The sequence below is a fragment of the Anabrus simplex genome, chromosome X, assembly GCF_040414725.1.
Source record: "Anabrus simplex isolate iqAnaSimp1 chromosome X, ASM4041472v1, whole genome shotgun sequence".
In the NCBI taxonomy this organism is placed as follows: Eukaryota; Metazoa; Arthropoda; class Insecta; order Orthoptera; family Tettigoniidae; genus Anabrus; species Anabrus simplex.
The window spans coordinates 220,577,867-220,596,213 of NC_090279.1; the positions used below are offsets into that span (position 1 = coordinate 220,577,867).

Genomic DNA, 18,347 nt, shown 5'->3' on the forward strand with positions numbered 1-18,347 from the left:
CTGTCAAAGGAAGTAGTAATCAACAATGGAGTCTCACAAGGATCAGTTATCAGTGTAACACTGTTTCTTGTGGCAATTGATGGTATAGTCTCCAACATCCATTCACCAATTAAGTGTTGCCTTTTTTGCTGACGATTTGATAATCTTCTGCCCAGGGAAAAACATTACAACGACTGAACTCTATTACAAGAATCAGTTGTAAATATTCAAAACTGGACTAAAACCACAGGATTCAAATTTTCTAAAACTAAAACCAAATGTATTCTCTTCTCCAAAAATAAACATACTATCGCTAACCCTGAATTATATATGGAAGACCATAAAATTGAATCAGTTAAAACTATTAAAATTCTAGGACTTCTATTTGATAACAAGCTCACCTGGACCCCATACCTTAAAAATCTTAAAGACGAGTGTCAAAGAAGAATGAATATCATGAAAATTCTCTCCGCAAAAAACTGGGGAGCAGACTACCATGTCCTAATGAACACATACAGAGCCACAATCAGAGCCAAACTGGATTATGGCAGTAGAGTATATTGTTCTGCCAGACCATCTACTCTTAAGATCCTTGATACCATCCAATCTTCAGCTCTTCGAATTGCCCTAGGAGCCCACCGCACCAGCCCCATAGCTAGTATAGAGATTGAAGCCAACGAACCACCACTTGAAATCAGACGTAAACAGCTGAGTTTGACATACGCACTCAAGATAGCTGGTACAAGTAACCAACACTTAAAAAAACACCTAATTTCAAAGAGACATAAAGGAAAACTAACTGGATCTCAACCCCAACCCTTTAACATCAGAATATCCAATCTTCTCAAAGAAATAAACCTCAGCTTTCCACCCATTTTATTTCCACACAACTCACTAGATACCCCTCCATGGAAAACTCATTTGCCTCCAGTCAACTGGGAATTGAACAACAATCTTAAAGCTCAAACTGACACAGCAAAATTCCAACAGTTATTTAATGAAATTTGTAATAGATACTCATCATATAGTGCAATTTATACTGATGGATCAAAATTCAATGAGAGAAATGGTTGTGCAGTGAAATATAAAGACTATAGTAAGCTATACAGATTACCAGATCTTTTCACAGTTTTTACAAGTGAACTGTGTGCTCTTAAACAGGCCATGATTCATATTTCAAAAGCAAGCTACAATAACTCATTCATAATATTCTCTGATTCCAAAAGTGCATTAACTTCAATACAAAATCCATCAACAACACACCTACTTGTTAAAGAAATTCAAATGCTGTACCACAAGATCAAGATCGCAGGAAAAAATGTTATTTTTATGTGGATACCATCTCACAGAGGAATACCAGGCAATGAATCAGCTGATCAAGCAGCAAAAGAAGCTACTAGTCTCCCAATCAACGACCGTCAAATTGCCACGCCACATTCTGATATCATCGCTTATATCAAAATCAAACTACACGAACAATAGAAAATGAACTGGCTTAAAACTTGCACTAGCAACCTCCAAAAAATTAAAATGATATCCACAAGAACATATCCTCTCCAAAACCTCACCAGACATGAACAAGTCTTAATCTCCCGACTAAGGATAGGACATACGAAGATCACCCACAACTATCTCCTAGAAAAGAAACAACCTCCCACCTGCAGCAAATGTAACTGCTCTCTCACTGTCGAGCATATCATCTCAGAATGTCAACTGTATGACCATTGGCGCCAACACCACAACATACCTAAAGGAATGGAACTGACACTGTCTTCTCCAGCACTGAGTCATCAAGTCATCAACTTCCTCAAAGACACTGGCTTGCACTCCAAAATGTAATTACATTATACTTATTTTTTCTTTACATGTTTATAATTACAATATTATTATTATTATTATTACCATTATTCTGTAATCATATGTAAGAGTCGCGATAAGACCTTGGAGTTAAAGCGACTATAAACAACCCTAATTAAAAAAAAAAAAAATTACCACAGGAGACTGGTACGTATAAAAGTAATAGTTGAGAGCCCCTAGGTGTCCATGTCTCAAAGAATATGAGCGGCATTAGACCGTCACAGCAAGGACGTAAACAGTTCGCACAGTGCGGTAGATACAGATACTCCCATAAATATTCGGTCACTCTGATTTTTGACACACTTTTATTGGTTAGTTATTCTTACGCTATAACGTATAATACAACGAAACATGTAGGAAAACATAATAACACGTAAAATAAAAGCAATAATTCCAGCGCCGCCTCAAAAATATTTGACCACTACACAAAAATCAACATAAACTAGCATAATTCACAACCCTATTACACATTCAGTACTTTTTAGGTCACATTAATGTTTCATGACCTCTTCCAGTCGATTCGGCATTCTGGCAATAATTTTCTTGATATAATCAGGACTTAATGCCGCCCATTCTTGTAGCAGTCTTGTCTTCAAGTCTGTGAGGGAACTTGGCTGCAGTTGCAGAGCTGCTTTCATTTGACTTCACACATTCTCGATGGGGTTCAGGTCGGATGGTTGTGGTGGAGTCTCCAAAACCTTCGGGCAGTTGTACAACAATCACTCTCTGGTAAGGTACGACTTGTGCTTGGGGTCGTTATATTGGTAGAACTTGAAAGTACGCTGTATATCAAATTGTTTTTTAGGATAGGCAAATAGTCCTCTTTTGTCAGAGTATGTTCAGTGAAGCTCAGTGCACCAACCCCGTTCGATGCAACACATCCCCACACCATCGCATATCCTCCTCCATGTTTTACCGTTGCTTGTAAATTGCTTGTTTTCAGTAGCGCTATTAACGGAGCGGTTGTTTACGGAGCGGAGGCTCCGGGCTCTTTCAATCGGTGCCTCCGGAGAACCTCCGATTGAATTACAAGCGCGTAGTTTAAACTTGGTACGGGAGGAATGAACGAGCATTTTCTCAGGAACTTATAACTTGTCGCTACTATTGTGCGAAACTAGGCCCCTCAGTTAATACCTTAATTCTTTGGCGATATTAACAGATAGCATTCTTACGTACAAACGTAATTATGTATCAGAACCTCCGATTGAATGTCAAGCGCGTAGTGTGAACTTCATACGGGAGGAATGAACGAGCATTTTCACAGGAATTTATAACTTGTCACTATTATTGCGCGAAACTACGCCCCTACTTTAACTTTTTTCTAAATGCTATTTGTTCGGGGCGTCGACCTATGAAGATCTTTTGCCCCTACTTGCACCATGTGTGAGGAAACCTGCGTGTATTATGTAAATGGCGGAAGTGTAAAGTGTTGAATGTGAGGAAACGAATGTTAAGGATGACACAAATACCCAGTCCCCAGGCCAGGAATATTAATAATTTACAGTAAAAAACTCTAACCCGGCCGGAATCGAACCCGGGGCGGCCGAGTAACTGGCGAGCGCGTTGCCACCTACACCGCGTGACCGTAGCTCACGAATTATTTGTGCCATGTTTTACAGCACAGCACTTACAGATTTGAACCGCTTGAACTCCTCCATCCGCTCGTAAATAATAATCCCATACTTCTGCATGTCTTTCGCGTTTTTTACGTATGTCCAGAAATTAAAAGCGAATTCAAATTTAACTTGAAACTACTGTATTCTAGCTAGCTAGCTAGCTAGCTTCTTTCTATAATAATGAACGAAGTGTACTGTGTAAGTTCTGCACAGGTAGGGCCTGCACTTTTCTGAGAAACAACTGAACCAATTTAGATATATTGTTTGTTTTATCCACAGGGTTTATACCTACAGGTATTTGGGATATGTATTATATGTCGATATAATTACATTTTCTTGATAAAAAATGAGACGATGCATTAATTACTCTGAATGACTATACATTCTTTGTTAAGGGGTATTTTATGGAATATCGGTGATATAGATCAATTTTTATGTAAAACGGTAAATAAAAATGTAAACAGACTCTGGGATGGGTTTAAAGAAATTGTTGAGGAATGCGAAAACAGGTTTGTACCATTAAGGGTGGTAAGGAATGGTAAAAACCCACCTTATTATAATAGAGAAATAAAGAGACTAAGAAGGAGGTGCAGACTGGAAAGAAAGAGAGTTAGAAATGGCTGTGGAAGTAAGGAGAAATTGAAGGAACTTACTAGAAAATTGAATCTAGCAAAGAAGGCAGCTAAGGATAACATGGTGGCAAGCATAATTGGCAGTCATACGAATTTTAGTGAAAAATGGAAGGGTATGTATAGGTATTTTAAGGCAGAAACAGGTTCCAAGAAGGACATTCCAGGAATAATTAATGAACAAGGGGAGTGTGTATGTGAGGATCTTCAAAAGGCAGAAGTATTCAGTCAGCAGTATGTAAAGATTGTTGGTTACAAGGAAAATGTCGAGATAGAGGAAGAGACTAAGGCTAAAGAAGTATTAAAATTTACATATGATAACAATGACATTTACAGTAAGTTACAAAAGTTGAAAACTAGAAAAGCAGCTGGAATTGATCAGATGTCTGGGGATATACTAAAGACAATGGGTTGGGATACAGTACCATATCTGAGGTACTTGTTTGATTATTGTTTGGTCGGAGGAGCTATACCAGATGAATGGAGAGTTGCTATAGTAGCCCCTGTGTATAAAGGAAAGGGTGATAGACATAAAGCTGAAAATTACAGGCCAGTAAGTTTGACATGCATTGTATGTAAGCTTTGGGAAGGCATTCTTTCTGATTATATTAGACATGTTTGCGAAATTAATAACTGGTTCGATAGAAGGCAATTCAGTTTTAGGAAAGGTTATTCCACTGAAGCTGAACTTGTAGGATTCCAGCAAGATATAGCAGATATCTTGGATTCTGGAGGTCAAATGGACTGTATCGCGATTGACCTGTCTAAAGCATTTGATAGGGTGGATCATGGGAGACTACTGGCAAAAATGAGTGCAATTGGACTGGACAAAAGAGTGACTGAATGGGTTGCTATATTTCTAGAAAATAGATCTCAGAGAATTAGAGTAGGTGAAGCTTTATCTGACCCTGTAATAATTAAGAGGGGAATTCCTCAAGGCAGTATTATCGGACCTTTATGTTTTCTTATATATATAAATGATACGAGTAAAGGAGTGGAATCGGAGGTAAGGCTTTTTGCGGATGATGTTATTCTCTATAGAGTGATAAATAAGTTACAAGATTGTGAGCAACTGCAGCATGACCTCGAAAATGTTGTGAGATGGACAGCAGGCAATGGTATGATTATAAACGGGGTTAAAAGTCAGGTTGTGAGTTTCACAAATAGGAAAAGTCCTCTCAGTTTTAATTACTGCGTTGATGGGGTGAAAGTTCCTTCTGGGGATCATTGTAAGTATCTAGGTGTTAATATAAGGAAAGATCTTCATTGGGGTAATCACATAAATGGGATTGTAAATAAAGGGTACAGATCTCTGCACATGGTTATGAGGGTGTTTAGGGGTTGTAGTAAGGATGTAAAGGAGAGTGCATATAAGTCTCTGGTAAGACCCCAACTAGAGTATGGTTCCAGTGTATGGGACCCTCACCAGGATTACCTGATTCAAGAACTGGAAAAAATCCAAAGAAAAGCAGCTCGATTTGTTCTGGGTGATTTCCGACAAAAGAGTAGCGCTGCAAAAATGTTGCAATGTTTGGGTTGGGAAGAATTGAGAGAAAGAAGAAGAGTTGCTCGACTAAGTGGTATGTTCCGAGCTGTCAGCGGAGAGTTGGCGTGGAATGACATTAGTAGACGAATAAGTTTGAATGGCGTTTATAAAAGTAGGAAAGATCACAATATGAAGATAAATTTGGAATTCAAGAGAACAAACTGGGGCAAATATTCATTTCTAGGAAGGGGAGTTAGGGATTGGAATAACTTACCAAGGGAGACGTTCAATAAATTTCCAATTTTTTTGAAATCATTTAGGAAAAGGCTAGGAAAGCAAAAGATAGGGAATCTGCCACCTGGGCGACTGCCCTAAATGCAGATCAGTATTGATTGATTGATTGTCTTGAAGCAAAGTTGGTCTGAAAACAGACCGATGTAAAGATAGTTTCGTCTGGGAGCTGACTTCCTTCTTACAGAACACTGTTGATCGCAACTGCGAGCTCATTGCATTAGCTTTACAACACCTTGATTCAGTCTCACTATATTACCATCCTGGGAGAACACACAACGTAAATACTTGAAATTATCTCTCTGTTCCAGCTTTGTATCACCAATCTGACATTCAATTCTGTTGAATTTCTTATCTGTTGACATCAATTTAGTCTTCGAGAGGCTAATTCTCATACCATACTCATTGCACCTATTTTCAAGTTCCAAGATATTAGACTGCAGGCTTTCGGCACAGTCTGCCATTAAGACCAAGTCGTCAGCGTAGGCCAAACTGCTTACTACATTTCCACCTAACTGAATCCCTCCCTGCCATTTTATACCTTTCAGCAGATGATCCACGTAAACTACGAACAGCAAAGGTGAAAGATTACAGCCTTGCCTAACCCCTGTAAGTACCCCGAACCAAGAACTCATTCTACCATAGATTCTCAGCCGACGGCAGCCCTTGTAAGGCAGACCCTCCGATGAGGGTGGGCGGCATCTGCCATGTGTAGGTAACTGCGTGTTATTGTGGTGGGGGATAGTCTTAGGTGTTGTGTGTGAGTTGCAGGGATGTTGGGGACAGAACAAACACCCAGTCCCCGGGCCATTGGAATTAACCAATGAAGGTTAAAATCCCCGACCCGGCCGGGAATCGAACCCGGGACTCTCTGAACCGACGGCCAGTACGCTGACCATTCAGCCAACGAGTCGGGCATCGATTCTCACTGAAGCCCAGTTGTCAACATAAATGCCTTTGATTGATTTGAATAATCTACATTTAATTCCAGAGTCCCCCAGTATAGCGAACATCTTTTCCCTCTGTACCCTGTCATATGCTTTCTCTAGATCAACGAAACATAAACACAACTGCCTATTCCTCTCGTAACATTTTTCAGTTATCTGACGCATACTGAGAATCTGGTCCTGACAAGCCCCTCTGTGGTCTGAAACAACACTGGTGTTCATCCAACGTCCTCTCAACTACTGATCGCACCCTCCCTTCCAAGATGCCAGTGATACGTTGCCTGGTATACTAATCAATGAGATACCTAGATAGTTGTTGCAATCCTTCCTGTTCCCTTGCTTACAGATAGGTGCAATTACTGTTTGTTTTTTTTTTTTCAATCTGAAGGTACCTTACCAACACTCCATGCTAATCTTATTATTCTTTGAAGCCATTTCATCCCTGCCCCCCCCCCCCCCCTCTACACCACTTGAGGTCTAATTTCATCTATTCCTGCTGCTTTATGACAGTGGAGTTTATTTACTATCCTTTCCACTGCCTCAAGCGTAATTTCACCAACATCATTTTCTTCCTCCCCATGAGCTTGGTTGTTCGCAACACCACCAGGAAGATTTCCTTTTACGTTGAGAAGATTTTCAAAATATTCCCTCCACCTGTCCAGTGATTCCCTGGGATCTATTATGAATTCACCTGAATTACCAAAACACTGTTCATTTATTTTTTCCCTCCCTTCCTAAGATTCTTTATTACTGTCCAGAAAGCTTTCCCTGCTGCTTGACCTAGCCTTTCCAGGTTATTACCAAAATCTTCCCAAGACTTCTTTTCGGATTCAACAACTATTTGTTTCGCTCTATTCTTTCATGTATGTACAATTCCCTGTCTGGCTCGGCCCTTGTTTGGAGCCATTTCTGATAAGCCTTCTTTTTACGTTTGCGAGCTGTTCTCTCTTCATCATTCCACCAAGATGTTCGCCTTTTCCCATCTGTCGTTCCTAGGCATTCCCTTGCTGTTTCTACTACAGCATCCCTGTATGCCACCCATTCTCTTTCTATACCCTGAACCTGCTTACTGTCCACTGTTCGAAACTTCCCACTAATCATATCCATGTACTTCTAATTTCCTCGTCGTAGAGATTTTCTACCCTTATTCGTTTGCAGACAGATTTCACTTTCTATTCTAGGCCTAGAGATACTTAGTTCACTACAGATCAGATAGTGTGGTCTGCATCATCGAAAAATCCCCGAAAAACCAGTACATTCCTAACAGACATCTTTAATTCGAAGCCGGTTAAAAGATATAGTCTATTATAGATAAAGTAACCCTGGTGGTGGTGGTGGTGGTGGTGGTGGTGGTGGTGGTGGTGGTGGTGATTATTGTTTTAAGAGGAAGTACAACTAGGCAACCATCCTCTATATAACACTAATCAGAGGGAAAATGGAAGGGATACGACACTTCGAAAAATGAATGTATGGGCCAAAGGAAGACAAGGACCACGAAGGGCGTGAAAATGAAAAACTCCCTAGGCCTCCATACGTAATACCGTCGGGGTCTGAAAAGAACAAGAGTTGACCAAGGGAGGTCGGATAGGACAGATGAAAGTGAGGAGCCTGGCACAAGTAAGTGGAAGCAATGCCAGGACTCAGCTAAGGGCCCCGTGGTCGCCAACCCACGCTCCAACGTTCAGAGCCCCTGGGTCCCCTTTTAGTCGCCTCTTACGACAGGCAGGGGATACCGTGGGTGTTATTCTACCGCCCCCACCCACAGGGGGTGTCAAGTAACCCTGGCCTCCCATGTGTAACGGTGAAAAGCCTTATGCTTGAAGAATGTGTTCGTATTCTGTATTCTGTGCTGGACTACCTCAGAAGTCCAGCAAACCTTTACCATTCTCATTAGCTTCCATATTTCCCCCACATTTACCAATCACCTTTTCGTATCCTCCAGTTCTATTTCCAACTCTCGCATTGAAATCACCCATTAGCACTACCCTATCCTTGCTGTTGACCCTGATTACGATGTCACTCAATGGTTCATAAAACTTGTCAACTTCATCCTCATTTGCACCCTCACATGGTGAATACACTGAGATAATTCTCGTCCTAATTCCTCCAAGTGCCAAATCTACACACATCATTCGCTCATATACGTGCCGAACAGAAATTATGTTGCGTGCAATGGTATTCCTGATAAACAGCCCTACCCCGTACTCTGCCTTTCTCTTTCTAACACCCGTCAAGTACACTTTATAATCTCCTATCTTTCCTCGTTATCTCGCCTTACCCGAATATCACTTACTCCTAGCACATATAGATGCATCCTCTTTGCTGACTCAGCCAGTTATACTTTCTTTCTTCCGCAAGCCCCATTAATATTGATAGCTCCACATCGATTTCCATTTCGTTCGCCAAGTTGTTTCCAAGGTGGCCCTTGCCTGTCAAATGGGAGTGGGACTCAGTTACTCCCATAGGTCCGAGGCTTGCTTAAAGTGTTCTGAGCTTGGTAAATTCATGAAGCAGTATGCTGCCCTACTTGCACATAGTCCAAGTGAGGATCTCTCCTCTAACGGGTTAGGGACCACTGGTGCATTGTATAGTCCTAGCCGCCTGAGCACAAGGAGGGCCGAGATGCTCACTCCCATTCCATATATCCCGACTCTCAGGACCACTTACTAGGCCACTCAGCCGTTGCGCATGGTTCACGGACTAGGACGTGACTACAGTAAGTGCAATAATTTTATAATCTGGTTAAAAGAGGAGGTGGTGCGAAATGTGATCGATAACAACGCCTGAACTTGTGGTCCGGGGAACGCCACTAAATCCAGTGTATATTAGCTGTATACTCACAACGATTCTCAAGCAGTAATCGTCAGCGCTGATATTCCAGCCTTCTCTCTTATGGAAGCCACTTTTGTCGCAAAATGTCAGTGTAAAGTGAGATGCAATGTTTGTGCGGCTTAGAGACTAAAGTTATGTCAGTAGAAAATAATGGCGTTTTTCGAATATTGGAACTTTTCCTCTTTCGCTCTCAGTTATCGCACCTTCAGCACGGAGAGAGAAGTGCGGTGATAAACATGTAGGAAGAAAGAAAGCTAGTTCAGAATACATTGTTGGCGATATGCTGGGTGTGGCAAGGACTATCCAGTGTTATACTTTGTTCACTTATAATTTAAATGCTGAAATAGGGAAGGGAAATGAAGACTGTGCCCGTCGTTGGCCGTTGAGTTGTTAGCAAGGGACGCAGAGTCAGTGTACGGTTATTTTAGAGGCTTGGGACATTGTACGCAATATTAGGGTTTCTCTTCTCATCTCTGTAGTCATCTTCCTGATCAGCGGTTTTGCAGCTTATGAAAACAATCCACAATCAGTTGTCAGACATGACAACAAAAATCTGATGGAGCTCATAAGACAAAAATGTGTTTTACTGTAATTCTCGTTATGTACACTAATATTTCCGGACACATCCGAAAGTTCGTGAACAATATATATCTCGGGCGGTAAAATGTATCATACTTCCTACAACTGTTCATACACCTACATGCAGGGAGAAAGTTGGCATTTCCAGCCAAGTATGTAGTGTGTGTGACCCGAGAAGCTAGGCTCATACTGGACAGAGTTGTAAAGTAATCCTGTTCGCTTTGTTTACTCTGCTCCTCGTTTACTTTTTGCCATTTTTGTTGAATTGCAGATTAAATTTCCATCCCAACTTGGAGCATTACATTGATTAAGTGGAAAGCATTACAAGATCATCTTTTGCTAACTATTAACCTAAAGCAATCTGCACAAAAGGGTGGGCTGCTCCTGCATAATTTGCATACCAATTGATTAAGTGATCCATCGTTGTGACCGAGCTGACACAGCAAGCTTTCCCGTCTCTCTCACAGGGTCAGCAGCTCAAGCAGTTGTCATATCTTATGTGCACAAGACAGTTACTATTAAAGTAAATTTCTTCTAGTTCCTTTTTTATTTTTGCCTTGTCCCACTGGGGGCTGGGATTGGCTTGAATTTCTTCTAGTTGAAAGGTACAATTTGATTTCATACATATAAAATCGAAACCAAGTGGAGCATTTCAATTTTAAGTAATATTTTTGACTTATGGTTTCAACAGTTAAAATCTATTTGTATTATTTTTAGTATTAGTTATCATAAATTATGTCATGTCTTCAAATAAATATGAGTAACTTTACTCTGTCATTGGTAAAAATATATACATGTTGCTTCAGGACACACGTTCAGTGACTTTCTTGATATATTTGTTTGCGATAGACAGGTGCTGGAACTATTGCTTCACATTGTTCTTAAATGAAAGGGATGTTTAACCGGTGCATCCGTGTATCGGAATGTTACCTCGAGATCCTGAGCGCAAAGAAAGCTTTCTTAGCCTACCGGCCATCAGTTATAACATGACCATAAATAAATTTCTTTGGCACATTCCTTTTGCTGTTAACTAATTGTTCGATAAATTGAAAAGAAGCGCAATTTCGATCATGCATCTTTATTTTTGTTTTGAATATTCTGAAATCGTGGTCGCATGGCAAGTAGGAATGGTGACGTTTGTTTATAAGATACAACCAGAAGATTGGCTATAGACTATGGTACAAAATTCTGTGTAGCAGGTTTGATCCTGACACTTTCCGGTGGTAATTGAGGATGCTTAGATACGTCAGCCTAGTGTCGGTAGATTGTTTTACCGGCACGTACTGTAAGAGAACTCCTGCGGAACAGAATTCCGTCACCTCGGCGTCTCCGAAAACCATCAAAAGTAGTTAGTGGGACATAAAAATATTAACATGCCATATAGAACAGAAAATCACAAATTAACTTGATTATTTAATTGGCGATGTAGTTTTTGATCAGGCCTTGCTGTAAAGACTATAGCTGCTCCCACTCCCTCGATCTAAAAACATGCTATCTGGGATGCCTGTCAGCAGCCTGGCGGACCCCGCTGTTAACCCGTTCGAGTCCCGTTGCTTGAATGTTGGCTGGGAAGATAGGAGAGGTAGTACTAATCTCTAGATTGTGTGCCAAAAGCCTGGATTCAATTCCAAACCTCTCCACAGTATTCATACGGAGTGAGGACATATGGCACTGTTGATGACGATTCGTCCGTTGAATGGAGACGTTAAGCCTTGAAGTAGTCTAGTCTCATCATCATCAGGTTGCCCGTGGTCGCCAAATAGAAAGACCTGCACCCGACGAACCGAACATGTCCCTGGACACTCCCGGCGCTAAAAGTGCTCGATTAAACTTGTTGGATGTCGTTGGGCAGTCGAAATCTCACAAATTATCTCGGACGTTCTTAGTTTATAAACCAGGAATTTTAAATAAACTAATGTTATTACAAAACAAGTATTAACATTGTTATTTAACGATTTTTATTGAGCATTAGGTCTAATAAACAATTACTGAATATTAGTAAAACAAATTAAAACCGTGAATTTGAATAAACCAAGAAAACTTCAAACAAATGCTTTCCTAACTGTTGAAATCTTTCATGATATCTCTGAAGCATTCAGTACAAACATAAATTGCCGATATGGTCGGGGTGACCAAACATCAGAACTGAGAGAGAATAGTACGCGCACCTTTTAGCGATACATAGGCACCAACGAACTAGAATAACATAGAGAGGCGGAAGCGCTGCCTGGGTGAACCTAATAGAACGAACGTCCGCCATGTTTCCTGTTGTCACACAAGCAAGGGGGCATGGCCTTTAAATGACGAAAAGTGTAGAAAATGCGCATTTTAGAATCGCTGGGGGAGAATTAAAGTCCGTTGACGAAAGCTTGAAGCATGAAAGCGAATACCGCCACTTCATCATATTGCGGCACGAGACCAACATCACGATCAGTTGATTGTAGGATAGTTCGAAATCATCGTACAGTGACATACGAATAGGCCTCGAAATCGGAACAAGAGCGTTACCCTGCTTGGCTGTTGTGGTTAAGCGTAAATTAGAATAAAAACGATGGACATAAATATTTATGACAGGAAACCTTAAAATCATAGGGACCTATAATAGGTTACAACCTCATTCTGTTAATATTTTTAAAATTATTGCATCCTCATGAGTACTGTGTTCGTTTCTTAATCTGTTTACCCTCCCGGGTTGGTTTTTTCCACGGACGCAACGACAGATCCCACCTCTACCACCTCAAGGACAGTGTTCTGGAGCGTGAGACATTAGGTCGGGGGATACAACTATGAGGGAGGGCTGCACATGCTATGCTGAACAGGGGCCTTGTGGGGGGGGGGGGTGAGAAGGAAGCGGCCGTGGCCTTAAGTTAGGTACCATCCCGGCATTTGCCTGGAGGAGAAGTGGGAAACCACGGAAAATCACTTCGAGGATGGCTGAGGTGGGAGTCGAACCCACTTCTACTCATTTGACCTCCCCAGGCTGATAGAATCCCGTTACAGCCCTCGTGCCCCTTTTCAAATTTCATGGCGGAGCTGGGAATCGAACCCGGGCTTTCAGGGGTGGCAGCTGCTCACGCTAACCAGTGCACCACAGAGGCGGCCCATGAATACTTTACCACAATAATCGTTTAGTGTAATTATTTATTATAATATAGGGGGGATGTCATGTTTCTCCCATTACCATATCATACTGGGATTACTAGCTTGAAAGTTGTCCATTATGAAGTGTGGCGTAGTTTTAAAAACCAAGGCAACAGACATCTACAATAAAGGCTGTATACATTTCAAAAATAGCAGTAAAATGCTGTACTTATCATACTTGGTGTACATTTGAACGAAATAAGTGATTTTTTGTGGTTACGTTTTCTTGGTGGTGGGCGTTCCATTTCCTTTATTTGTAAATGTGAATGAAAATTAAATAGGGCTGGAAATGTACAGAGCATAAGCAACTGAATTGAGCGGGATACCATTTATCTCTTTTCGCCGTCACAACGCATTGTTCAGTTAATTCCTTGTTTTTTAAACGAAATCTGAAACAAAATTCGACAAATTATTACCGTGGCTATCTGTACTTTCGCTAAGTAAACAATAAAATGGATTTAATTACAAACAGAAATTACAAAAAGGAATCTCGGCTATAATTCAGTAATACTTAAAGTACGATATATCCTTGGTTTTATTACTCCGATTAGTACAACCATACGCTGAGCTTACGGCTGGCATTCTTGAAAGCGAGAATCTATCTTTTCACTTGTTAAAACTTAGGGAATTAAATTGGCATGCACGATCTCCCTGTCACCTCAACATATGCTCTCGCGCCAATTCGCTTTGTTTTGACAACCGTTAACATGGCTGCCTCTTATCAACTTGCTTCAAGCAGGGAGCGCTGATGTCAGGTATACAGCCCCTCTATGTTATTCTAGCTCGTTGATAGGCACCTAGTGCTGAATCGGTCGACCTCAGGCAACTTCGAGATTCGTATTGGCAACCTTTGAAACACAAACTATGAATCGCTTATGCATCGCTCTGCGACATCTGGCGTACACTTTACGTACTAGTACTGTTGTCGTTTACACAGCAAAGCCAAACTATAGAATGCATGCTAGGAACAATATTCGCATCGAGAAATGTTATATAATGTGTGTATGGCACAGTTGTTGGCTTAAGATAATAAAGGTTTAGAAAATTCATATTATCGATTCAATTTTGATTTCATTTCCATTCAGTTGGCAGTATTACCGGAACCGGGGGAGCTCCCTCCTTACTCCTCAACCCCGTACAATAAAATATCGCTAAAACGTGCGCGGACTATATATGGCCCCCTATCTTAATTTTGTGTTGCCAACTTTTAAATATATAAATTCGAATTTTTTAAAAGTCGGATTGCCGTCAGAAGGGACAAAGTGCAATGCGAACGTGATGCCTATTGTTAATAGGCACATTACATGAGTGCAGTCTATAACTTATATAAGACTCTATAGAGAAAATATTAGTTTCAAATAAAGTTTTCTGTCTTGTAGAAATGATTTAAGGAAACTCAGTTGTAATTTTCTCTCAAGATCAAAGCATTTTTATTTTGTTCCATTGTCATAGCCCAGTAATCTGCTGCTGCCTAGATGCTCAAGCACAATGATGCATGTCACTTGTCTTACAGTCTGGGTCACTGCACTAAGGACTAGAGATTAATTAATTATAAAAGCAGCTGGATATATTCAATTTAATAATTACTAGTATGGCAGCAGTTTTTGTGGAGGGAAGGGCTGTGTATATATTGACACAAGGTAGAACCAATATACCATTCAATATTGACTGATTTGCATGTTGGAATGTAAACAGTATCATGTTTATTATTAAAAACTAGATGGAGGAATATTTTCAATACAGATCAATCCAGATTAATTGAGGATTGACCGACCGGGGACGCAAGTTATTAATAAAATGTATGCGCGTGGGCTTGCAGGATGAATTTTTAATCAAATTAAAAGTTCCTGTCTATTATAGCAAATATGTTTAGTGTAAGCAATCCACAGCTTGTTTTGTTGCTGTGAAGAAGATTGTGTTATTAAGTGGAGCTTGAAAACGTCCATCTTACAGGTTGACTTTTTGCACTCTCCTCCTCTTTAGTCTGGGAAAGCTATTCACTTAACAGCACAAGAGTTATTATAATTAATTTTAATCAGTTATTCAGTTCACTTATTGAAATAATTGTGCAGTATTTAAACAATGGAGGTTGGTTTTCAGAAATGAAAAGGGACTAAATAGCAGTTAAACTCGATTTGAGGTTCAGATTAGAATATCAAAGCTTAAGAATGTAAACCTTGTGTCTACAATTTTTCTGTAATATTGTTTTATTACTTCATTCTGGCTATACAAAGCCTCCGTATTCTGTACAGACCACGGAACAAAATATCCATTGCAAGCAATCAACTTCAGGATCCTTATTGATCCCTGAAGTATTTGATGAATCAAAATTAAATATTTATTCCACCTTATCGATACTATATATTTAATGCCTTGAGCAATGATCTGTGTATCCATTTGTTAATTTTTGTCATTTTTCCTCCTAATTTTTCCCATTGCAATAATATACTGTGTAATGTATTACTCTATTAGTGGCATGTTGAACAATATAGAGGAGGAAGGTGGCCTCTGTTATGTTGCATGCTTCTGATGTTGACTTTCTTCTCATTTTAGTGAAGGCAAACTAGAAAGCAAGAAGAAGGAACGAAGAAAAGAGGACAAGAAGAAGAAAAGTAATGAAGAAATGGAGACAAGTGATGAAGAGATTGTCGATACACAGGGTGAGTAGTCTATGCATGCTTTTTCGGATTTTTCTCTCAGCTGAACTTAGTGTATAGCTTCAGGAACTGTCCTGAAGTTCCACTAAGAATTCTCCTCTTCAAGTAGGTTTGATGAATGGCGAATGCAACGGTTGAGTAAAAAGTCTCCTATCAAGATACCGACTGTATGAGATGGTGGAGGTCTGCACAGGCCAACCTAAGATTGTTATAATTGACCACGCGGCCTGTTTGTCCAAAATGTCAATACAAGTGACAACCCCGGCAGGCACCCTAATTATTATTATTAAGCATATAACTTATATATCATGGACTAAACAGAAATTACAAATATGTTGTGATTTATAAAAACTGCATTAACCTAAAATACTCAGGGAACAAAGATGTCAAAGTCTTACAGCAGCTGTATGAACAGTGATGATGTGTGTATTGATGACTAGCTGTAATACCCGTCGATGACGGGATGGCAATCCTATAGCATGCGCAAAGTTATCTAACTTCCCAGCTTCTTTCCACCAAATTCAGGCATGTGTTTTATTTGGGACACAGCAGTAATCCCATCTATCTGAGATGAGTGGCAGCAGAAGAGACAAATAACATCACAACAAAGAATGCATACCTGCAAACTTTCCCAATTTAGGTGGGAGACTCCCAATCTTCGACAGTTTTTGCCGCCTCCCAAATATTCTGTTATTCCTCCAGATCTTAGTTGGTGTTTTACATTTGTTTTCAAATCCCGCTATTTCAGCTTTGTACTACAGTGGCCGGAAGTCCTTCGCTCATTAGCCGCTTTCAAATTAAATATTGATATTTATTAATATGATAAATGCGCGCAAATGTGTGATGTTTGTTGAAACCTGTATATCACGAGGTGTATATCGATTGTGAGTATCTCGTTCTCGCATGCTATGTTCGTGTTCATCCACGTGCAGTCTAGTTGATTCTAGAGACTAGACGCTAAATTTGGAGTATTTTTTAGTAATCTAGTGACAGAATTTCAAAGATAGCGACCAGTGACTTTTGTAGATATTTTAGGAGCCAGTTGGAAACAATTCCGGCAAATTTTAATTTATTACTGGATTAAAATAGCATTGCACTTCACATAATTGCACTGGTGCGTAATGCAATATATTAATCTATGCGTTTGCTAAATAATGGAAACTAAGCGCTTGACTGATTCGCACATGTGGAGAATGAGTTTTCGGAAGGATTATCGGGGACCGATCTTCTCACATACTTCCTGTGAGGGAATAGAGATGTTCAGTTTTTAGCCTTGTAGCCTCGTATAGCAACAGTCGGGTTGAAATGAAATGGTGTATGGCTTTTAGTGCCGGGAGTGTCCGAGGACAAGTTTGGCTCGCCAGGTGCAGCTCTTTTGATTTGTCACCCGTAGGCGACCTGCGCATCATGATGAGGATGAAATGATGATGAAGACGACACATACACCCAGCCCACGTGCCAGCGAAATTAACCAATTATGGTTAAAATTCCCGACCCTGCCAAGAATCGAACCCGGGACTCCTGTGGCCAAAGACCAGCACGCTAACCATTTAGCCATGGAGCCAGACACAGTCGGGTTTTGAGACAATAAGTGTTAAAATATACCATAGTGCTCCTGTATTGCGCAAGAATTGTAGAGTAAGCAGTTTTGACCAATTTGATTTCTCCTGATTTTACCTGATTTTCATATCAAAATCTCCTGAAGTAAAGTGGCAGGTATGTCAGTGTAATATTATTGTTGAGCTTTCAGTATTGTAGGCCTTCACATTTTCCTCTGACTCTGTGATATTAGGGCACCTTCCTTCTTTCAGGACTCCCTCTTGTCGTATATTCCTCAACTGAATGTTCTTTCAATGGATTTTTATAATCATCTTTACAATTTCCCTTGTCAATACAGACCGATGACCCACGCTGTTTAAAACCTTAAGACAGTCCTGACAAAAACCGTTGCCTATTAACACAATTAAACAATATTTCCATATTAGTAATGCTCGGCATTGATATGGACTAAACAACAAAAGTCTAAATTCATTCATTCCATTATCATAGTATTGTAAAACTGTATAAGACATACATGATCGGAACTTGTATTCTGTATAACATTTGTTTTGTAATACTTTTCGATAGGATCAGTAACATAGATATTTGAAAGCTACATTTTAAGCACCGTCCCCGAACTACCATTTCATCCAGCCTAGACTGTCATAGGTTATTAAATCAAAAGACCTGCATCTGGCGAGCCGAACTTGTCTTCGGACACTCCTAGCACTAAAAGCCATACACCATCTCATTTCCATTTCATTTACCTGATTATACATACCGATTTTCATTAA

The 18,347-nt window shown here is 40.1% G+C and overlaps 1 protein-coding gene across 5 annotated transcripts in view; it reads left to right on the forward strand.

The window, feature by feature from the left end:
- Smr (Smrter) overlaps positions 1-18,347 on the forward strand; it is a 657,953-nt gene that overhangs the window by 459,688 nt on the left and 179,918 nt on the right. For all 5 annotated transcript variants that reach the window (XM_067159726.2, XM_067159723.2, XM_067159722.2 and 2 more), the window contains exon 11: positions 15,911-16,017. In XM_067159726.2, the coding sequence (XP_067015827.2) occupies positions 15,911-16,017 (107 nt within the window). The remainder of the gene's footprint in view (positions 1-15,910; positions 16,018-18,347) is intronic.